Raw genomic sequence first — 25,247 nt, 5'->3', positions numbered from 1 at the left:
ATTAGGTTGAGATCCGGTGACTGTGAAGGCCATAGCATATGATTCACATCATTTTCATACTTCTGAAACCATTCAGAAGCATTCACTCCCATCAGGATAGAAATGTTTCATCATAGTATAAAGGTGATGACTCAGAATAACTTTGTATTGATTTGCAGTGACCCTTCCCTCTAAGAGGACAAGTGGACCCAAACCATGCCAGCAAAATGCCCCCCACAGCATAACACAACCACCAGATCCCCTCACTGTAGGGGATCTATGAATATGCAAATATATTTTATATATACACATGTATATAATATGTAAATGTACAGTTCATGTGTAAGGTTAAATGACTTGTTTGAATGGATATTTTTTTTGCAAGGTATGCATATATAATGTTTATGTATATTACACTTTTTTTATTGTTTATATATGACGGTATTATGCGCATGCATCCGTGTTCTTGAGACATTATCCGGGGCCGAGTGTGGACTTTGTGTACGTGCACAGCCTCCTTTGAATAAATAACAGTCCGCATCTGTGTGTTAAATATATTTAGACATTGATGCTCAGCTCCAGATGTGCCACTTTCATCACTCTGTGTGTGTATGTGTGTGTGTGTGTCCTCCTTCCACAGACAAGGTGCCTCATTTCTCTCGGCTGGGTGACGTGGAGGTGAACGCTGGGCAGAATGCCTCGTTCCAGTGTGTCGCCACGGGCAAAGTCTCAGAGACTGATCCTTTCCTCCTGGAGGTGAGAACAAGAGTGAAAGAGAGAGATTGTGTATGTGTTTTTGTTTTCTCTCTCTCCTTTTTTTTTTTTTTTTTTAGATGAACAGTCAAGTCTCAGCACCAACATCTCAGTACCTGGATAATAGAGTGGGGATTGGGGACTGTAGGGAAAAGAAGCAACACAAAGGATAAAGAGAGAGACGTTTTACATGTTTTGCATTTAGCCAACGGTCTAATCCAGAACAGCTTACAGTATTTACATGCACGTCTGCTGGCCATGCTCCCACTGAAGTCTTATTCAGGCTGCTGTTTACATGAGCTTTTCATACTGTGACTGAGCCTAACCCAGTTAAGAGAATATTCCTTCCTTCAGATAGCATGTTCTCCCAGCCATAAAGTCTGAAAACATTCAGTTACCAATGACCGTCATTTGACTGAGCAGTGACACTCTTTTAATACCAGAGCTAAAACGGTCCCAGTGGCAATTGGTTGTAAGTACTGTTCACTGCACAACGAAATGTGTGTGTGATGCTTCTCACTTTGAGTGAGGGCATGCTTTAATAATCTGTTTCAGGAAATGAGCCAGTTATCAACACCAGGCTTTCCTCCAAAGTGGTTGGAGTGTGTCCTTACTCTAAAAATGGGCACATGTTTGCGTGTTCTATTTCGTGCTTAAAGTCCTCCTCCGTTAAAAATATACTTCTTGTTCCTACAGTTGGATGTTTGAGCTTCACTGTGCAGAATGACATCACAAGTAGTTTGGAAACCTCCAGTGCACATAAACAGAGAAAAAAGGAGACATCTCATAAGCAGCAGTTAAATGTCTGAAATGAAATATATATGTGTATTCATAGATTCTAGAATTGTTAATGAGGGAGAAGGAGTAGATGTAAGAGTAAATTTGAAGGATTTTAAAGTAGTAATTTTAAATATATATATATTGTGTGTGTGTGTGTGTGTGTGTGGAAAACCCATATCAGACAAGGAGACCCTCGGCTGTTGCTGGAGTTAAACTTGACTTCCCCTCACCTCTTCATGATAGGTCCCAGAGAGAGAGAAATAGAGCTTTAGTGAAAGTTCAGCTAGTTGTGTGCCAGTTACGTTGCAATTTAACGGATACAGGTTAAGACTGTTTTGTCAGCAGAAGCAAAACCCTCCCGGAAAGAGACAGCCACACAGGCGCCATCACTGCATTAAAGCGAATTAAAAGCCTTACAGAGACCAAAGGTAACGGTGTGTTTGGGTGGTCCCGTATCGTTGAAAATTACACCTTGAACAAATTCAGAAAAAACCCTGTAAACACATGACTTCTGAAACTTCACTGATCACCATGGCAAACATTCCTGAAAAACTTAACAGCGTCTCACTATAGTGAATCTAAAAACTTTGGCAAACCTACACACTAAAACAGTAGGTTTTAATTATTTGTCAGGGTGTATGGGGAAAAACATCTTCATAAAAATTGTATTGTGATGTAAGCTTTATGTGAGTCGGACCAAAAACAACCAGCCGACAACTCTGATTAACTAACAAGGCTCAGATGTCAAGGTAGAGACCTGTGTGGCACGGCTCCGTACTGATAAACATGATATTCAGGCTGCCATCAAGGACAAACAGTTGCGATTATGCATACCCTCCATTATTTACATCCTGCAGCGGTATTATTATTAGTTCAATAGACCTTCACACATCGAACCTTTGAAAAGGGGAACATTTCTAGATTTCCAGAGCTGATGAAGACTACCTGAACACACTATTAAACAAACAACTGGTGGAAAGTGTACTTGAGACTGAATGGAATCTATATTCTATCAACACATGGATGTGGAAAAACATTATTTTGGCCATTCTTTTTAAAAATCAAGACTAAATCTCTGTTGAATTGCCTGTGACTTTATGTGTGATTAACCGTATTGTAGTTGTTAAAAGAAATGGGAGCCATTATCTTATCTGCCACATAAATATAACGGAGTAACTTTGTGACTCTGAGTTTGTCTTTTAATGTTTATGTTGTTGAGGGAAAATGGGTCATTTAAGGGGTTTGGGAAGATTATGAAGTTTGCGCCTCTGCTTTTGTAGCTTTTTGACTGTGATGGCATTTAGTTTACTAAACCCCCTGAAGTCATTTCTCTCATGCACCAACTGAAAATAGTTTCAATTTTCCTAGTTTGAATATGAGCCAATATTAGTCTTCAAAAATCCATCCCTTAATGCCTCCACTCTTCCTCTGGCCTTGAAGCCTGCACATCTAAGTGCTTTTGAAATGATGGCAGCAGGGAGAAGGCGCTTTGCAAATGAGATCTCAGCATACTTGGTGATCCATCCCTTGTGTTTCTGCTCGATTTTATTTCATATACACCCCCCCCTCCCCCCTCTTTTCTCTGAATTGAAGCCTTTGAAGATCATTGGCATGTGAAAGAGCCATTTTTATCAGTTTCATAGTTTGTGAATTTGTTGATGGCGCCACACACACACACACAGATAGTAAGATGCAAACAAACAATGCAAGACTTGTCTTTTGTAATTTGACAGTATGCTACGATGAACTCTGCTTCTCTGCCTAAGTCAACACTTGCTCACGCTTCAACTCCTCCTTACTTCCCTCATTAAGAAAAAAAAAAACCCAGTAACCGCAGAAAATAGAGATATATCACAAACCATTACTGCCTTCTGTTCCTCCATTTGTTTTTCCGGGCCTATTTGATCGTCAACACTGAGTCTGTTAATTGCTGCTTTCTCTTTGATCTTCCTGGCGCTGTGGAGCTCCTCTCTGGACCAGTCTAGAGCAGCCTCTCCTCCACTCTTTCTTCTATTTAGGTAGTCTAAACAAACTGTTAGCATAATGTTTCTTAATCAATTAGTCTCATATTTCCTCCGCTGTCCTCTGGCTTAAATTGCAGACAACTGTCTCAGATGCTATTTAGATCTTTAACACCAACGTGAAAACCGAAATTAGTTACTACACCAACTCTTAATTATGATATGATGCAGGGCTCGCTGCCAGACAAGAATGGCAGCAGACTTGGCAAATGGAAGCATTTATTTGCTTTAATAGCCTGCAGGTTAACTTGAAAGATGGATGCAGCGTTTGACTGATGTTATTATTCAAAAATGTGCACGCTGCACTCTGAGGAGTCACTTCAAACCTAGTGTTGAAAACAAAACAAAAAAAAAAGTAGCAAACAAATTTAAAAAGTCCTTGGAGTCTTTACAAGAGAAGAGACAGATTATTTTGATAGCAAAGCTAGAGTTAAAATGAGCTATAATCTGTCGCTATAGGCAGTGGTACCCAGCAACTGTACATCTAATTTCATATTTTCTAACAGCACTGCATTTTTTTTTCTCTATCCTGCTAAACCAATTCAAACATACGGATGTCAAACCCACTTACTTGTGAAAAGCGTGAGCAGGCGACAGCTTACATAATAATCTGCTTATTCTGTGAGAGAGATGCATATATTATGGCTTGCACCTGGAACAGCTCATTCCAAGTGTTGGCTTCTGATTTCCTGTTCCACTAGTTGAGCCAATTGCCGGTGCGCCTCGAGCACTGACACATTAGCATCGCGAGAGATGAGATGTCAGCTCGAGCCCCTGTACTGGAAACAACAACCCGGGAGGCCTGTGTCACCGGGCTTGCGAACGAAAACGCTATTCTTACCGATGACATTTATCACGTATTTATTGTCTTGCCCCCTATCTAGCTAATTCCACCCCTCCTTTGTCTTCCTGTCTGCTTCTCAGCCCACCACCCCATATTTAATCACTTGAATAGACTTGAGGTAAACATGTATGGTTGGGTTGGTGTGCTCATGGCTGATTTCTCTCTGTATGTGGTTTTTGTCTGGCTGTCAGCGGAGGAACGGCATGCTGCTGAGCACGCCTTTGCTGTCACGGCTGAGCCACAAACGGCTGATGGCGACTTTCCAAGTGGAGGCGCAGCGTGGAGAGCAGGACCTCTACCGCTGCATCACCCTGTCCTCCAGGGGCGCCACCATCTCCAACTTCGGTGAACTCATCGTCAGAGGTATGCTGAGGAATTATTATTACGTTATTTTACAAATTACTCATCTGCAAAAGTAATTAGTTACATTACTTGGAACTTTACTTTCCTTTCTCATTACTCAGTGCAGCTCTGTCATACATAAACAAGTCCAAACCACTCCCACACAATTTAAAATATGCGTAGAAATAGAAAGCAACATGTCTTACACAAAACAAAACCAGGTAAATCTGAAATATGTGCTTACCAGTAGCTAAAAAGCCACACAACATGTAAATAAGACAACTTTAGAGTTAGCAGAAGGTGCATTCTTCGTCATGTTAGTGTAATGTGTTACTACCTTGCACTGAGCAGTTATATACAGGCTAGGTAAAATTAAAAGCTCAACAATTTGGGAAATATGCTTATTTGCTTTTTTCCCTGAGAGTTTAATGAGGAGATTTATACCGATCTGATGTCAGTGCATTAAGTACAAAGTTGGAATCAGGATGTGGTTAGCCTAGCTTAGCAGAAACACTGGGAACAGGGTGAAACAGCTAGCTTGGCTTTGTCCAGAGTGAAAATGAAAACAACTACCAACACTAATTAGCACATATTTCATTTGTTTAACCCATACATCAAAAGCTACAGTTTATGGTTTTAAGGGGAACTATGTGTTGGAACTATTTTCTTTATGCTAAGCTAGGCTAACAGCTCTGTACTTGACTCACAGACATGATCTTCTCATCTCACTCCCAAAAAGAAAGCAAATAAGTGTATTTTTTTTTACCAAAATGTTAACATGTTCCTTTAAGTAAAAAAAAAAACATGCTCTCACAATTTCTCTCTAATATCTCAACAAATCACATCATAAAACACACTGCAGACGGGTGTATTCACTGTTTAACGATCAGCCACCAACCCTCCTTCTGTCCAAACACACATATACACACATTTCCTCACACACAACATCATGTGATGAATTAATTTGATATTTTCCGGGTTGATAAGGGTCATATTATCCATCAAGGCTGATTTTATTTTTTCAGAGAGGACAGAATTAGTTATGCAATTATTCATGCAAATAAGCTCTTCTTCAGCATCATTAGAGTGAAAATTAAGAACTTGCAGCATTCAAGAGTATCTTTCTCTCTCTCTTTCTCATAGTCCTGATGTGATTAAAGGATTTTTATGACTCAATGCTCTAGCAGAGCAGAAATAATGTTATTGAAACTGTAAAACAAAAAAGAGAAAATCCTTGACAGAAATTCTTGACTTCTCCTTTGCTCATGTAACTGTTTTTCAAGAATGTTTCCAAGGACAGATTCTCTCAGATTCTGTTTTTCTGTTGTTTCTTAGTATTGTCACTCCTAAACAACGGCAAGCAATAACCTCATTTTAATTTAGATACAGTATATAATAATGTCTCACTCCCTTTTGCAGTTCCCCCCACACCAATTGCCCCCCCTCAGCTCTTGCGGGCAGGCCCCACCTATCTGATCATCCAGCTCAACACTAACTCCATCGTTGGGGACGGACCGGTCATCCGGCGGGAAATCCAGTACCGGGCCAGCCAGTCCACGTGGACGGAGACTCACGGTGTGGGCTCACTCACCTACAAGGTTTGGCATCTTGAGCCAGACACAGAGTACCGCATCAGTGTCCTGCTCACCCGGCCTGGGGAAGGGGGCACAGGAGCACCTGGACCCCCTCTGATCAGCAGGACTAAGTGTGCAGGTGAGTCAGATCAAGTATTGAATCATGCTCATCCTCCAAAATTCTACATGAGATTTACTGTATATATGTCCACAAATAATCTCATTGGTTGGGATAAACCTCAGTGGGCGGGGTTTAAAATACAATATTTATTTTTATCCATATCGAGCTCCACCCTGCACTAAAGTTTGCCTCAATCACTGAGAGTATTTTCGCCACCAGTCTGCCTCCAGACAGCCCTGCAGAAATCCTTTCAAGAAATATTAGTATTGCTAAAACCTGAATCTGCTGAAATGACATGAAGGCATAATTAGGACTGACGGTGATTATTTTCATCACTGATTGATCTGTTGATCTGTTTTTTTTTTCGATTAATTAATCATTTAGTCTATAAAATGTCAGAAAGCAAAGAAAAATGCTCTTCGCAGTTTATCAGAACCCAAGGTAAATCGCTTGTTTTGTTGACCAACACTTCAAAACCCAAAAAGTCATTTACAACGAAATAAAACAGAAAAAACACAGCAACTTCTCACATTATTCTCACATAACAAAGCTCACAGACATCAATCACTCCCTACTTGATTCAGCACGACTCTCTCCAGTGATGGCAGTGTCTCAGATCTTGCCACATAATCATCATGTTTAGACATTTTGTTCAGTATCAAAAGTAATTGAGGTGATTGCAGCCTGTTGTTAAATGTAGTTATAGCGCAGACAGGAACGGCTAGTAACTAATGCACCATGACTTATCATGGGGAAGATTTTCTAAAATGTTAGGACAAATAGGCTAAAAACAGGCTTCAAGGTGAAGCCTGCACCACTCACTGACTCCATGGCAACATAATCGACTCTTTGCATCACTCAGAGCAGTGCCACAACTCAAAACATACACATAGGAATAAGAAAGATAAAAATATTAGGAGTGACAAATCCAGGAATATTTTCTCTTCTTGCATTAAAAATACATCTTTTATTTCTAAGGCTTAGAATGTCCCACCAACATGGTTTTTACTGTACATCCCTGGAACTCTGTCACTCAATTATTACACAACTATCCATTCATGTACAGACATATGTGTTGGAAAACATTTGGACAATAAAGGCAAAAAACTTACTCCACGTTTGGTAAGAGTTTCATAAAAGCTGCAACATAATACCATATACACATACATAATACCCTAGTATCTCTTACTTTTCCTGAATATAACAATATATGGCAGGTCAAGCTAAGATGTAGTGACAATACCAAAAGCCTGTCAATAAATTTATTGAAATTTATTGAAAATATTCTGGTATAGAATGCAAATCCTCCACACCAGACTCCAAAAAACCCAATACAACAATATTCCTATTTAACATAACAAACCAACAGTCACAAATCAACTTTATAATCATATAAAATGTCATCTTTTGATCAGAATTTATCCTGCCTATTTGTAAAAGAGTTTACTGAAAGAGCCTGCACTACATCCTCTAGAATAATGGGAGTGGAAATTGAGTAAACAATTACTCAAAAGTTGTTTAATAGTTGATCGACTATTCAATTACGGACTCATCTCTTAAGCACTTATCAATTACTTTGTCTTCTTGACATTTTGCTGCATCTTTTCAATAAGGTAGTAATTACATAACAATAGGACTTATTATAAAATGTCATAGGATGGGTCTTAGCTCTACACAGAAAGGGGCTTTTGATTAGTTTAATATGACACCACGAATGCATACTGCAAACAGACTGCATCAAGACTGCATCAGCACAAAACAACAAACAGAAGACCAGCTGGTTGCTCCTGCAGTTCATAGATAGACTGTTTTCAGAGTCTCTTTCTGCTCTGATGCTCGAAGTTTTGAGCTGCAGCTGGATCAGACTGTTGTGACATGTCACGTTCCACCTTGTAGTTTGCCTGCAGCCACTGAGAACAAAAGGTTTGTTTGTTGTCATTGTGGTGATGCTTTCTATTTATCCAAGGCTTACGCCTAATAAAATTATATTTATATATGAAATCCAGGTATGCTTTCATCTACAGTCATTTATATGCAAGACAAGGATTGTTGGAATTCTGTGGAAAACAACAGATAAAGTGGGAGGATTCATAGTTGAAGCACTGTGCCTTTGGGTTAATGACTGGTCTGAACCCAGCTGTAGAGAGAAGTTTAGTTCAAAAGCTTGTGTGGTATCAAGGTTCTCATTTTCTAAGCAGAGGGCAAGGTTCTCCTGCTACCACTTATCTATGTTTTAGCCACAGTGCTGCTCATCTGGGTGAAAAAGGCACCCCGCTGTTCTGTTAAGTAGACACCCTGACGTCCCTGTCACCTGCCACGCGCTTTGATCCACTCTCGTCAGCGTCTTCCACTCGCCCACCTCCTGTCAACTCCCATTGCTCAGATCTGAGGCTTTATCCCCAGGGAGAGAGCAGCAGACAGCAAAGGCCATGTGACACAAAACTCTGGATGAATTTGTCTTCCTAATGTGTCACAGAGAGCCATTTCTTTTGGCGGAGAGGCTCTTCTTTTTCGACTCTCGTTGAGTGTGACATTTCATACTTACTGGTGCAGAGGATTGCAATCCCATGAGGGCATTGTATGCGTTGGCCAGACATACAGAGACCGGCCAGTTCAGATGCTTAATCAATGATGTGCCTATTAGATTATTTTCCCAGCATTTAAGCTTTTTGTGAAAGCGACTTTAGTATGAATGCAGATATGCCATCCATGAATCTTGGTTTTCATGCTTTTGGGCCTTCTCTTGATTAAAGCCACTATGTGTTCAATTTTTATGTCATCATTTCAAATTATTCTAACGGCATCATATTTTGTGTGTAGGAAAAAATCCTGGTGATCCTGATCAGCTCATTCAGCATGCTTAAAACAAAGTGCTTGTCAGTTAATTTAAAGCCCCCAATTCCAGTGTTGGAGTTTGCGATGAGGCTGTTTAACTTTCCAAAATAGGCAATCTGACAGTCAAGTCGACTTTTCACAGTGATTGTATGGATGTTTGCTGAGGTGTGAAAGTCTTTCGTTTAACATTCTTCACATGTCAGTTTTAGTTTGTACAACCCAGTGAAACATCATGAAAGCCTTTAATTATAGTGCCAACCCCATGTTTACACTGCAAATTAAAATCTGGTTTATTCTACAAATCGAGAGAAACAGAAATGAATATAATACTGTGTCATGAACAAGAAATAATGATATGTGTTGTGTACACTGACGCCATGGATTTTGTTTGGAACAAACTGCCATTCCTCTGCTCACAGATTAGCACTAGTAGTATGCTTACTGCATAATGAGAAAACATTGAATCGGCCACATTATGACCCCCAGTGACATGACTGTTAATGATAGTTACAGTACATTTTAGGTGAAGCATATGATTGAATCAGTTGTGTGGGAGGACATGAGGTGACCACATAGTTGGAATAGGTGTAAACATTGTTGACCTAGTTTGCTTTAAGCATACTGAGGTACCTTTCAGTGTTCTTGCGTTGGTTACATGATTCCACCACTGGGGGGCGCCAAAGTCATTTTCTCAAATTCCACACATAGTCACTTTAAGGATTACAGGCCTTTACACACTGGGGACGTGACAAATAAAGGACACGAAACGGTGGAATACTCCCTGCGGATATTTCACATCAAAACTATTCATACCGGCAGCGATACGAATTTGCGACAGACACGTGAATTTGCGACAGCTCATTCTTCAGAAAAAATGATGAATTCAACATCATCCAGTGATACTCCGCACTCAACAAAAGAAGAGGAGATTTTGGGTACATCGCATTTTACAAGGTAGAGAAAGAGAAGGAGAGTTCCACTGCCTTATACAGGAGCTGAGGCTCTACCACAGCCAGTTCAGGACATATTTTAGGATGTCGGTGGGACAGTTTGAGTCCCTTCTGGGGATGCTAGCGCCGCATCTTAGGAGGCAGAGGACCAACTACCAGGATCCTATTGACCTAGAGCCTCATCTGGCAGTCTGTCTGAGGTAAGTTGTTGTATAGCCTAAGCTACTAAAGAGTAGGTTTTGAATACAATACTATCTATCTATCTATCTATCTATCTATCTATCTATCTATCTATCTCACACTCACACATACTCATGTTCCTATTTATATCATCCTCTTTTTAATTAGACAGTCATTACAAATAGAGCATGGTCCACCCAGGCCTGTAATTTTGTCAATTGATTTTCATTATCTTGTCTATTTTTTTTAAAAGTTATTAATCTCTGTTCATATTTAGGCTACATTAAGGCTATATTAGCTTATAGGTTATGTGAATGCCCTGCCGGGCTTGAATTTGTCCATGATCTCTGGCTTATCAGGCTTGCAGACCTATATATAATTTGCCAAAATGTGGATACATTGTAAACTTGGTATGTTGCTTGACTGCGAAATTGATAGTCCAGCAGGTGGCAGTAGTAGACAAACTATTGACTATAGGCTACAGCAGATAACCAAGAAGGGGCATGATCGATAAGCAAGAGTCTGTCTACTACTGCCACCTACTGGACTATTATTTTAGCAGTCTAGCAGCAGACTGTGAGTGTAAACAGTATACCAACATCATGTCAAATTATTTACCACAAGAGTACAAACAATGTATCAACAGAATGTTATGAATGTATACCTCTATATATAGAGGTAGACATAGATTATTATTATTTATTTTTATTATTGATAGATAGTGCAGTCAAAAAATGATATCAACTAATTCAAAAATCCATAGCCTACTGGCACCAATGTGGATCAAATTGTTTTTTTTAGTTTTTGTTTATTTGGCAAAGACTAACCCTTCTCCTCCCACCTCCCCCAGATTCCCCGGGGCTGGGGATTCTTTCACAACCATCGCCTCCAGTTTCTGTTTTAGTGTGCTAACTGTGGCTAATTTGGTGAAAGACACCTATGATGTCATCCAGGCACAAATGGGCGAAACCCACATGCCAGTCCAACGGAGGAGCACTGGAGGAACACCGCCAGGAGGTTCCAGGAAAAATGGAATTTCCCAAATTTTATCGGTGTACTTAATAGGAAGCATGTTGTATTTCAGGCACCAGCTAATTGTGGCTCCTGTTTTTATAATTACAAGGGCATCTTTTCTGTGGTTCTTCTTGTTCTGGTGGATGCAGACTACCAGTTTCTGGCTATTGACGTGGGAGGTTCCCGCAGCAGCAGTGATGGAGGCATCTTTGCCAACTCCTCTCTGGGGCAAGCCCTTCAAGCTGGTGCTTTAATGTACCAACACCATGCCCACTTCCCTCAGCACCCAAGTTTGGAGCAGTGCCATTTGTGATAGTGGCGGATGAGGCTTTCCCAATGAAAACCTTTCTCCTCCGTCCCTATCCTTGGAAGCGTCTGCCAGAGGATCTCCGGGTATTGAACTACTGCCTCTTCAGAGCCTGACGCATTGCTGAGAATGTTTTTGTGATTCTCAGCCAGTGATGGAGAGTGTATGAACGCCGGTTTTAAGTTTCTCCTGACACAGCTGACAGCATCATCAGAGCCACCTGCATGCTGACAAACTACCTCTGTGATGCAGATGGGAACCACAGTGGTGATATAGAGGATGAAGGTGCTGATGATGTGTACAGCTGTGCACTGGGTGCTATTAGGAGTCTTCGAGGGAACAGAGCATCAGCTGAGGCACTGAGGGTGCAGGATATGTTCCACCAGTATTTCACCTCTCCTGCTGGCCAAGTCCTATGGCAATATGACCATATGCACCATGGCCTCTCTTAACTGCCCTACTGTGCAGACTTTTCCTTTAGTCCTTTTGAAGTTAAGTTTTTAAGTTATACATGTATAATTTGTAATAAATTCCATGTTTAATTATTCAAGATTAAATTAAACTTTGAGTGTTTCAAATAAATACAATAAATATACCCAATGCCTTGTTAAATTATTATTCATAATATTGATGAAATATCTAGGGTTCAAAGGCATGGAAAGTAAGCTCAGCAGCCAAAAAATTACAAAAGGAGAAAAAGTTACCTCAATGTTGCAGTGAAAGGAAAAACATTTATTTACTGCACATGTGAAACTGGACAGGTAAATAATGTGCATAAGGCACAGAGCCTTATATTGTATTTGAATATGCACATTGTTAAACAACATCAAGGTTAACTGTTTCTCCTTTGTTTGTCAAATATTTATTTACAGCAGAGTTTCTAGGTTGCCCTTCAACTGCAAAAATGACATGATGATAAAGTAAATGTATAATATGATAAATATTGTTGTACATGTATTATACACACACACACACACACACACACACACACATATATATATATATATATGTGTGTGTGTGTGTGTGTGTGTGTGTGTAGTTTATGCATATATATACACAAACAGATCACAGCTGTACATAAGGTGAGCTGACATGTGGCTGTATGAAGCTCCAAACTCAGCCTCATGGAGCATCTCCCGCATCCTAACATCATATCATGGCTGGAGCCAGGCTCATGAGAAACAAATGGACATCATCTCTCTCCTCTCACTCCCTGGCATGCTGCTGCTCCTTTCCCTCTTTCATCTCCAAATACTGCTCTAGGAAATCCCTGCTCTTCCTTTTGGGTGCCTTAGCGGTAGGCTGTGGAGCTGCAGCAGCTGCAGCTGTAGTCATCTCTCCCTCATTCTCCTCTGACTGCTCTTGGCCTGCCTCCTCCTGCTCCTTGTCCTGCTCTGGGCAGTCTAGATCAGTGGTCCTCAAAACCTTTTCACATCAAGGACCCCTAAACTGATACAAATTAGACCACAGACCCCATTTGATAAGATTTTGTCCCAAGGTCCCCTATCTGATAAGATTTTTGCTTTTTAGATGCTTTAGATGTTTTACAGACAGTATATGAAACTCAGGACCAAATTAGCCATACATTCTGTCATTGCGTTACTCATGGATGGAATTATAGTGAAAATAAACTATTCCCCTTTTTGCAGGGGACCCCCTAGATTGCCGTATACCCTGTCAAAAAAAATCTGATAAGTCAACCCATGTCAAATTAATGGACACCAATGTCACACTTATGGAATGTTATGCCCTATAGTTATATGTTGAATTAGTTTTATTGTATTTAACTGGATATCTGCTCAGTTGTCCTCCTTTTCCTTTGACTGTAGACCACAGCTTTATAAATTTGGAAAAACTAAGACCATAGCTACCTCCTGAAAGCTGTTGACATCTCAAAGAAAGGCAGCTGTGTAATTCCACCTGTTCTTTTGTTTCCCTCCTGGCCACTCTTTGTCTCTTTCTCCTCCTTTTTCTTCCTGACACATGTGTCCCTGAGGTTCTTCCAGAGTCTCTTAGTATTTTCAACTAAAATTAGAAACAGTATGTTTAATACAATATTAAAACATATCATGTCAGCCATCAAACACAAAGTAGTAAGTCAAATAATACCTGAAATATGACAATGGAGCATTCATAAAAAGCCTAAATGTGTAGCACCCAGGTAAAAAGCTGCACAGAGTGCCTCCCATATTTGATTAATATGACGTTAACATTAGCCAGCTAGCTTACATTAGCCAAACCCGCTATGACACTGTTGCCTTGCTACCAACTCTACTACACCCAAAAGTAAACTACCTAAGCTACTCAATATCCTGATAGCCTAATTGTTCGGCGATACTCCTCTAGATGTCTTTGAATTTATTGTCTTTATAATATTTGCGTCCTTTGTCATAAGTACAGTATTTCCTTAGGAAATGAGGACATGAGGGCCGTTCTGCACAACATGATTGGTTGATGCCTTTATTCGCGGTGTGAATGCTCAGAAAAATCGACCTCATTCCAAAAAATAAGACTAGGTCAAAACCTAGTATATTGCTGGACCTTAACGCTAGAGGGCTTTTAATTTGTACATCGCCTGGTTAACTTCAGACATGGTCATCACAGCATTTTTAAGATGTTTGTTTATAAGTTAGTGTATTTATTTGTATAGCTCTTTTCATATAGTAGTTATAACTCAAGGGGCGTACACATAAGAAAAACAATTAAAATACATTGCACAGATTTTGGGTGTTGACTATATGGTGCTGTTGATAGGGTTGAGTTAAGATTTAGGCTATTTTTTATATGTTTCATATATTATTTCACTTACCCACACCCCCAAAAATAGTTTTAACGTAGTAACTATCAAGTTAATCATTAATGCTGAATATAAATGACCCCGACACAGTGTGTTTCATGTGTGTAAAGTTTGCATTCGTAAATGTATTTGTTATAGTGCTTTTATTTTATTTACCATGAACACTGAAGTGCTTTATTTTGAAAAGACACCAGATGCATGTAATGTGTGGAAATTGACAGTGAGATGATGCACCTCTCTTCTCAAATAGGTGTTATTTGGATAAACTGACCACATACTGGGAATATAAATGGTAAATTTCTCACCTGAAAAATATTAAAACTTCATAAAGTGACATATTAACAATCCTACAGCAAAAATTACAACAGCTTAATCAACTCCATTGCTATCGCTTGGTGCGAAATGCATTCAGGGATACTTGGTTTCAGCGGCCAATGGTGTAACTTCATCAGTCAGTCAGTCAGTCAGTCAGTGAGTTACTCAATGACAGACAGATGTGGTTAGAGGGCTGGCCACACTGTTGCAGTCCAGCAAAAAATTACAGTGCTTTTTCACCACATAATAATCGCATTCTGTGTGAAAGTACTCATGACAAAAACAACAGTTCGAAATAATATATTGATGTGCAAATTAATCGCATGAAAAAAACAACCCTGGTGTGTAAAGGCCTTAACTCCACAACAGATTTTAGAAGGAGCGACTACACCCACCATCACAGCTGGGTGTGGTCAGGTGTTGTACTTGTGACCATACCCAGCAGTGATGTAGCGTGGTCAGTAGTGCCACGCCACATCACTGTTGCACAGGGTTTGGGAAAATCATGTTGTCACCACTAGATGGCAGAGCAATCCAGATGATTAGACTGGGTGTAGTCATTAGGATTATTTCAGTTTGATAAAACTTTGATGTTATTTTTGTAGTTTTGGACATAATTACTGTAAGAAATAATCACTCTGCACTAATCAAGTTAATTGAAATCTCGAAATGCAATGGCACTAAAGACATTTAGCAGGACCAGAAACACAGTGTCATATTTGGTTTATACCTCCAAATTAATGGTAATTCGGCTAAACTGTTGGGTTTTTTTTACAACCTGTGTGATTGTCTGACTGCTCACAATTCTTGCCCTTTGGACTTTGCTTTAGTGATGCGCCGTGTTCCCAGATCGGAGCAGTAGCTCTGTTGAGCACAATGCCATCATAAATTATATTAAACTATGGCCAAAGCTACCAATTAAGATCCAAGTTACAATAAACCAGTACTAGAATTATCCTTGAAGTACCTGAAAAAACTGAATGGTTTCACCTCCAGAGACCCAGTCACACTCAGGTAACTGCAGCAGCATTCTTTTAAATGCAAGGTGGTGTGTGACTTTGCAAACAAGTCATTTTGGCAGCATACTAAATTCTGCCTGATTTCATGCAGAGCATAAAGCAACTGTTTTACATCAGTTTGTAGTTGGGATGATATTAAGATGATATTAAGTTAATTCAATTGTGTTGGCTGTCATCTTATAATAAGAGGTGGTTCAGTTTCAGGCTATGCATCATAACATGAGTTTCTACTACATCTACTGTACATTCCAAAAGTCTTCCCAGTAGTTTAAAGATTCTGGACCAGAGAAGATGCATACTGGGAAAGATGTTCACTCCCCTAAATAACAAAAACAGGTCAAGAATAATTGAAAGTTGAGTTCTTTTTGCTAGGTGACCTACTACTCCTACACACTTTGAGAGCCACTACAGCAGAGGTTACTATTGATCAGGTTATACTGTCATGAAGCTGCAGAGCATCAACAAAATTTAAATGTTGGAGATTCAATTTCAAGATATTGATACCTGTCAGCAGTCAAAGCCCCATGTTGTTTCAATGGTTAATATGAGGGTGTGCACTGCTCGTCCATCATAATTCCAACATAGCTCCTGGCGGGAGGGACAGGACTCAGTTGCAGCTCACTGAGGGAGCTGTTAAAGATGAGTATGATGAGACGAAATGTAGAAACCCATAGGGACTCTACCTCATTCATCCCCCCCCCCCCCCCCGCTCATCTCTTGTCCGGCCTCCCTCCTTCACTCCCTCTGCCTCCGGCTAATCCCTCTGATTAGGCTAATCAAGCTGAATGTCAGTTTGGGGCAGGACTGGTGGAGGACTGGCGGGTGGAGAGGACAGGACAGAGCTGCTGCGGTGCTGCTGTAATGATGAGTAATGGTGCCTCAAGCTGAAACCGAACATTCAATCAGTGAGCCTATGGCACTAGACCTGTTTTTAGCAGGATCAGACTGCTACAGTGGGCTGATGTTGTTACAGAGGACTAGTTCAAAACCTAGTATGTGGCTGGAACGTGTATGAAATGCTAGAGGGTTGCTGGGCTTTGACTGAAGCCAATTTGACATTGAGCCTTTCTCAATACCAAGTACGCAAAGTTTGGACTTGTGTACTTGCTAGTTCAGACTTGGCAAGTTTGACTTGAGAGTACAAACTTCCGAGGATGGAAGGATGCCATACAACATATTATACACGTTAGAAAATAATTGCTGAAAACAATTGCTGAATTGTGGAGTTAAATCATTGAACTGTTTTTCACCACTTTTGTGTTCAGGGTTTTTTGGGCAGGCCTGAAATGGTGGCTCGACAACGCACTGGAGCCATACTTAGCATTACCCCTCCCCTAACACTATATAAAAACTAGCTTACCTTATAAAAATACACAATTTAACAAGGCCTACAAGGCCGTTTGTAGGTGTAGGACAAGCAATATGGATGATATTATAACAGTAAAGTAAAGTTAGGAGCCACTTTTTAATTCGGCGCGTATTTTGTAGGTAAACCTGAACTTATGTCATTAAAACTGTAACTTAATGATTAGTTAACAAGCGATCCATCACCATTGATCGTTATCATTGGAGTTTGGTGTTAACGTTACTCACTTCTCTGCTGAGAATTTCAGCTGGGGTGTGGTTTTGGTGCCTTCAGTGGACACGCCCCCAGTGGACACGCCCACAGTGTTTCAAAGCAAAGAATACTGCTTATTTTTTTCATGATTTTAAAACCTAATTTTATATACTTGGTGATTTTTTTTAATCATTCAAATTTGGAAGGGTGGTTAATTACACATTTTCTGTGGTGTGACAAACTCCCCCACCCCCAACATATTTATAATTGCTTTACATAGACTTTTAAAAAAGTGACATTTTAACAGTCCTACAGCAAATATTATAACAGCTGTTAGCCTGGCTTAAAATCTCCGCCATTGCCGCCGGTTGGTGCGAAATGCATTCTGGGATACTTGGCTGTCCCAAGCTTTGGCCGTGTTAGACCGACCAATTCTCTAGCCTCATCACTCAGTTACTCACACAGTCAGTTAGTCACAGACATTCACGTTTATAGGGCTCGAAAAATCTAATATCAATGACATGGCAGGTATGATAAATTGTTTAAAATTACATTTTTACTGCATAAATGTTTAATACTATTCCATTGCAAGGTTTTAGCTTTTATCAGTATCAGCTGTCAAAACACAAATCAGCCCAACTCATGTCTGTGTTTCACCCTTTTGGGAAGAGCAAACATCTTTCAAATCAGCAAGGACACTACGGATATTTCCTTCTCCGTCTTGTCTCCGTCCCCTGAGAACTGATGTCTCCTTCTTGACATTGCTTAATTGATCTGTGGAGCAGCTTCTGATCTATGTTTAGTGAAGCAGTACGGCTGTGGCTATTGCTTCCCCTGTCTATCCCCCCAGCAGTCTGCAGCTCTGCATTGCCAGGGCATGCCATGCTGGAGGGATTGCTCTCCTCTTGGTTTATCTCTGAGCAGTACACTTGGAGATCCAGGCCAGGCTACAGGACAGAAATAAACCCTGTGTGCTTGAAACTGGACATTTTGCATGACAGGGACATTGAGACCTGCAATCACAACGTTCATACATGACAGCAGTAATTAAGATTCATCCGTTCACATATGATTCTCTGCCAGAGCTGTGCACTGGTCTTATCCTGAACCCAGTTCATGTTAGGACAGAAGTGGTATGTGTTAAGCTGTGTAGTAAGGTACTTCTTTAGGCAGTTTTATTTCATTGTTTCACCCCTCTATGACATCCTTGTGCAAGTCTGTAAAATCAGCTGCAACTGTTGGAGTCTCATTTCCCCCATCAGTATTCCTCTTTAAGCTGTACTGGGTAAGATTTTTAGGTAAAAATATACTTGTCTTGTCAACATAAATCATAAATTGTGCTGCAAGAGAAAACAGTATCTCATCCGCTCTAACTAGAGACAATCAGAGATGGTTTTACCATCTATCTATCCATTTTCTTTTGTTAAACATCCATAGTTGCAACAAAGTAGCCAGACATCCGTCTCCCCAGTCACGTCCTCATTGGGGATCCAAAGGCATTTTCAGGCTGGATGGGATATTTGGTCCCTCCAGCATGCCCTGGGTGTGCCCTTGGGTTCTTCCCAATTGGACAGACCTAGAATACCACAGGGAAGCATCCAAGAGGCATTCTGATTAGAAGTCCAAACCACCTCAATACGTTCCAGCTTTGGTTACTCCATAATCCCTCTGGATTTAAGGAAATCCTCATCCTCGTGCTGTCTGTCAGGATGACGGTGTGATACCCTAAAAAAGATACTAGCTGTGGTTGCTTGTATCTGTGAACTCATTCTTTCGGTCAAAGCTCATGACTGTAGAGGACAATTGGAGTGTAAATTGAGGGGGTAAATCCCCCTCAACAGGCCTGTGCAGCACATACCTAAATGCAGAAATCGCACCAATCCACTTATCAATCTCATGCTCCATATTACTTAAATTCTGAATCACCCCAAGCTCCATCTAGTGGGTCAACGACTCCCTCCCTCAACTTCAGACTAGGAATTTGTATCACGTCTGCCTTAATCAAAGATGTAAGAGGTGTTTTTTTCAAGTTTGTTGATGGTTATATGGTTCATTTTTGAAAGCACATATTTTCGTGTAAAAAATTTAAAAAATACTTCAAAATTAAAGCAGCACTAATCAATATTTTTATATTAACAATGGATTAAATAACTATATTTAATGTGAGAGGGCTCATTTGTAGAGATGACCCCAAAGACAATTATCACAAACTCTGCAGTTCTACAGTTCTTTTAGGTCTTTATTTTGGTTTTAGGACCTGCAACTGTATTATTTTAGTTCACTCTCTTGTTGGTTCTCTCTCATCAACATCATTTCCAGCGGGAGCAGTAAGCTGTTTAATTAATGTTTCTAATCGTTGTGTGTTATAATCATAATGTCATAGACTATATACTGTATAATAACTTGCACATAGAAGTTATTTGTGGGCCTTGGGAACAGCATGTGTGACAATAATATCAACTCAGGGTCTAATTACTAGCTTTATGGGATTATTCAAACACATCTGATGACCCTCATCAGTCAATGGAATACACTGTTTATAATGTGATATAACCAATGTGGCTTGTGTATTACAACACAAGAGATTGTCATTTTGTGACAAGTAAACCTTCAGGAAACACATTTTCTTAAAATGTTCTTACAATATTGCTTACACTCTTCACAATGTGCACTTAATTGATATGATTTCTACTTCCTGTCCCTCTCAGAGCCCATGCGTGCCTTGCGGGGTCTTACAGCTGCAGAGATCCAGCCCCGACAGCTGGCCCTTCAGTGGGAGCCCCTGGGCTACAACCTCACCCGCTGTCACACCTACACCCTGTCCCTGTGCTACCGCTACTCCATGCCAACAGGGGGCAGCGGGGGGAACAACGCCACCGTCAGAGAGTGCCTGTCCGTGGATCGCAACACTTCTCACTTCACTCTCAGAGACCTGCCACCCTTCCGCTCGGTCCACGTCCGGCTAGCACTGGCCAACCCAGAGGGCAAAAAGGAGAGCAGAGAGGTCACCTTCCAGACCGAAGAAGACAGTGAGTTGATTTTACTGAGTCAACAGCAGGACCAAAACATACAAGGATTTACTAGAATAAAGTATGCAGTTGTTACCTCTGTGCAACTGGAACATCATTATGGAGAACAGTAATGTTGTTTATGTATGCAATTAGGCTCTTTATTGTCATAGTTACTCAGCTCTGGCTTCAGAACTTCTTGAATTTTTAGTTTTCTGTGCATGCTCCTTTATGCTCAGATAATTGTTGTGCACTGCTTACACAAATCCATACCTTTAGTCATCCAGTACCAGCGAAAAAACACAAATATTGACTCACAAAATAAGCTGGATCAGTGTAACTAAATGGAAGATTAGCCTTTTAAATGGAGACCAGTAGAACATTAATCAGCTAAGCCAAGACCGGTAGCAGAATGGTAAAATGATTTTGTTTATTCTTTGTATTAAAGGGCAGGTCCATTACTTATTTATTTATTTATTTATTTTTGAGGTTTTTATATCATTCTGTAGCTTCCTAGTAGTGTTCCATATGTATTCAAAGCCGAAAATTCAAATTATGGTCAAAGTACGTTTAGTTTAGTGTCAAAATGCCATTTTTTCCAAAGACTTCCAAAAGCTTTTTCCCATGTGACCTGACATAGGTTTCTGCATGATGATGTTGCTACATATAAACCAATATAAACCCCCTAGCCTGCCTAGCCAGTAGCCACGGAGACAGACTGAGCATTCAGTGTTCCTGCTGCCCTGCTAAATGTGCTAACAGACACACAGACAGAGCACTCACTGTTGCTGCTGCTCAAAGTTTAAAAAATAAACTCTGAGCTCTCCTCCTGCCAGTAAATCGGTCCAGATCAGAGCAGAATCCATTGTGACTTGCAAGTGTTATTTGTCCTGAAGCTCCGGCTCTTCTCCCGGCTTCTCTCCTCCAGAGCTCCGGGCACTCAGCAGCTGTCTGTCCCTCCACTCTGTCTAGTGCATTTATAAACATCTCACACACTCAGACTCAGCACTGTGACATCGCTTATAGGATATATCTGGACAATTTTTCATGCTCTAACATACAGCAAGTGAATATGTGAATATGTTAGGAAGACACTGTCAGCGAGCGGGGGGGGGGGGGGGGGTCATCAGCGCTCTAACCCACATCACTGCTTTCTGCTAACGGCTGAGTGGGCGTTTCTATATGAAAAGCCTGGGAAAAAAAATGCAGATTGAGTCGTCCTTTAATATTTTCCTGTGTACATCAGCAGATTAGACATATTCTAATGCAAATTCCCAGAGAGTGGAAGTAGAGAAGGTCAACTGCTTATTGTTATGTAGAATAAGCAAGACTTTTCAATGTAATTGAATGCCACTCAGGGACATTCTTGACCCTGTGGAGAAAGTGAAAGGAAATGACAACTATGATATGAATTTGGTGGCATTTATTTTATTGGTTTTCAATGCAAAATGCATTTTGGTGTCTTCTGAAAATGCAATATAATTTTACATTCAGTTTTACAGAAATAAATATATCAAGCATATGGAAAAACAGACAGTACTGTTAATAATCTAGACCTACACATTGCTGTCTTGCAGGCAGGGGGAAATGAACTTACACAAATGGAATAACATACAGGATGTAGCCATAGGCGTATATGCAGCACCGGACAAAAGTTTGGACACACTGTCCCATAGTTAAAACACATTAAAAAAAAGAACAAAAAAACAAGCTGTGATTGTTTTTTTTCTCTCACTTTACTTGATATTTTGAATGTCAGCACAAATAGAAAGTTTTGCTTTTTGAGCCACTGAATGCCAGTCTGACAGTCTGACAGTCCCCAATCCCCCTGTCACAAGGAGAGCTGCCATCACCCTCACAACTACAGTAATAGAGCTGCAGCCGGTGACAGTTCCTCTTGCCTGTTTCCTGTAGGGCTCAACAATCAAACACTGGTGTAGGGCTTTGCTTATGCCATATCTCTGCTGCTTGGAGGAAGCAGATTTGGCTGTCAGGATTCATGGATACAGCAGGATTTTCTTCTAGTGTGCTTTGCCTACCTCAGCTTCAGTTTCTGAGGTAGAGGCAGACAGACAACCAAAAGAAGTTTGATATTTCAGGATGGTAGCATTCAATAATTCAGTTTTTTGTCACAGCTAACACACAAACAGAATCCCTTTTCAGACATAGAAAGTCACAGGTTGTTCATTTTTTAATCTTCTGTATGTACAGTGGCATGAAGCTAATTTCAGACCAGTCCCCCTGAAGGGATTGAGAGAATTAAAGGAACTGTAGTATGAGAGTCCTTCGTTACAACACAAAACAGAAGATTAAAGAAATACAATAGAACAGTTAAACAAAAAATAGTACCATTTGTAACAATGTGAAAGAGCAAAAAGAAAAGACGCAAAAAGGCTGGCATCTCTTTGAAGAAGATAATTCTAGTTTATTCCAACTTGGGTCTCATTTTTGTAGTTTTGCCCATCATTTCTATCTGTAATAATGCCATTGTACTCTCCAAGTTAGTTGCTGAGATCTGAGAACATAGCAACATCAGAAGTTGGAAAAGGCAAGAAATGCCAGCAGTGAGACACTCATACTGGCTGTAAACAAACCTACAGTTTAGCCAATTTTTTCTGCAAGGGAAATGAAGGAGAGCAGTAATATTTGCCCAAAATGTCTGTTGTAAACACAAATCAAAGTTTACAGAAGTACAGACCAGAACTTACTTCTGGTCCTGGTTCAACTTTGACCCACCATCAAGGCTGGATTGCGAACTCGGCAGCACAGGCAACTGCCTCGGGGTCCCAGACTTCCAGGGACTCCAAAAACCCCCGGAGCCTTAGTTGTTTTTTTGTAATTTGATTAATTGATAATTTGCTAGGGAATTTGTGCTATTACAGTACAATCTTTTGGCCCTGTCTTTAAGACCGGCTTTGTGTCACAATCTAGTTTTAAAGCTCCAAAAACAGTTTCAAATCTTATTCCTGTCATATAGGCATGACTAATAAAAACTTTGAGAAAAAAAATCCTTAAGTATTATTTATTAAGATTTAAACTCAGTTGTGTGTTTTGATCATTTTGCTGACAGTGGCTTGGCTACATAAGCAAACAGCCACACAGCTGTCATCCAATTAGTGCATGGAAGTACGTGACATCACCTTTTTCCAGGGTAAAAACAACAAAGAACAGGAATCATGAAAATGTTATTTGTAAAAATAATAAGAACAATAGCACCATCAATAAAGCAGTAAATAAAATAAAGCAATAAAACATAAAACACACTAATAAAACATAACTACAAAAAGTTAAAACAATAAAACAAATGGTGTGGGAAAGGTAAGATAGAAGGATCACAGGAAGGCTAGACTATAAAAGTAAGTTTTCAAAAGAGACTTAAATGAAGAGATAGACTTTGCCATCCTAATCTCCTCTGGAGGGTTGTTCCAAAGTCTGTGGGCCCTAATGGCAAACGCTCTGTCACCTTTGTTTTTTAATCAGGATTTATCTCACCAGGAGAGCAGCATTTGAGGACCTCAGGGCCTGTGACGGCACATTGGGAGTTAAAAGGTCAAAAATATAGCTTGGGGCCAAACCTTTGCGGGCTTTAAGAGTGAGAAGTCAAATTTTAAAATCAATTCTAAAACTAACAGGCAGCCAGTGCAAAGAAGAAAAGATAGGTATAATGTGCACTTGTTTTCTGGTACCTGGTAAAATCCTGGCAGCTGCATTTTGGATTAAGTCTAGAGAGGAGAGAGAGTTTTGCTGCAGATTGAGAAAAGAGAGATGCAATAATCTAGCTGCGATGAAATAAAAGCATGGACTGTTGCAGACCAAAGTTGACTGTTTAAAGGTTTTTGGTAGGCAGAAATTGATTAATTTTAGAGATTTTCCCAAGTTGAAAAAAGCATAACTGTATGACAGATTTGATATGGCTGTTCAAAGTGAGCTTGTTGTCAATTAAAACACCAAGGTTTCTAAACTGCAGAGTAATAAGATGAGGGTATAAACCTAGTAAGTTTGTAATTTGAGTGTTGTAGGAGTTAGTGCCAAATAGAAGTATCTCAGTCTTTTTTGAGTTAAGTTGGAGGAAATAAGACAGTTTAGAAGTGAAAAAATTTAATTGAAGGTACTGGGGTCACAGCTGAGGTAAACCTGGGTATCATATGCATAAAAATGGAAACTGATGTTGTGTGATCTTATGAGATGTCCCAAATGCAACATGTAAATGGTGAACAGAATCAGGCCAAGTACCAAACCCTGAGGAACCCCACAATGCATTCAAACAGTGGTGAACTGTGACTATTAAAGCTGGGCGCTAATAGTCATCGAAGTGAGGTTATTTCCATCTAAGTGAGGTAAACAAGAACAGGCATAATAATCATTTTAACCTTTGGGGTCTTCTCTATACCTAAAACAAAGATAACAACTGGAAATATAAAACTGGCCACCCAGAATATATATTATTATTGTCAGTGGATATCAAAACAGCCTTTGTCTCTCTCAGGCCTGGCGCCAGGATAAAGTGATGAGGATGGTCTTTATGAACCCATAATAACTTTTAAGATGTAACAGGAGCATTACCAAACAAACAACATGACAAGGGAGCCTTGAATTAAGACATGACAAACATAACTACAGTATGTGCGGTGAGCTAAGCTACAAGCAAGATAGCTCCAGCCTTCAGGAAGGCCTATGGGGATGATTTTTGGTCCCACCCATTATAAATCGAAATGTGATTGGTTAAGACAACAACAAAAACTTCTGATTGGATAACTCTATTTTCATGATTTAAGACAATAACTCTTTCATTTCTGCAGAAAATTTGATAGAAAATGAGGCTAAAAATTAGAATTAGAAGAGAATAATGA

At 40.0% G+C, this 25,247-nt stretch overlaps 1 protein-coding gene across 2 annotated transcripts in view; it reads left to right on the top strand.

Moving 5' to 3' along the window:
- Positions 1–25,247, top strand: part of ptprua (protein tyrosine phosphatase receptor type Ua) — a 207,359-nt gene that overhangs the window by 113,067 nt on the left and 69,045 nt on the right. For both annotated transcript variants that reach the window (XM_042435160.1, XM_042435161.1), the window contains 4 exons: positions 620–735; positions 4,569–4,740; positions 6,139–6,432; positions 20,098–20,418. In XM_042435160.1, the coding sequence (XP_042291094.1) occupies positions 620–735; positions 4,569–4,740; positions 6,139–6,432; positions 20,098–20,418 (903 nt within the window). The remainder of the gene's footprint in view (positions 1–619; positions 736–4,568; positions 4,741–6,138; positions 6,433–20,097; positions 20,419–25,247) is intronic.

This window comes from Thunnus maccoyii, chromosome 15 (genome assembly GCF_910596095.1).
Source record: "Thunnus maccoyii chromosome 15, fThuMac1.1, whole genome shotgun sequence".
Classification (NCBI taxonomy): domain Eukaryota; kingdom Metazoa; phylum Chordata; class Actinopteri; order Scombriformes; family Scombridae; genus Thunnus; species Thunnus maccoyii.
The sequence above is the reverse complement of the archived record's forward strand: the minus strand, read 5'-3'. Positions and strand labels throughout refer to the sequence as shown.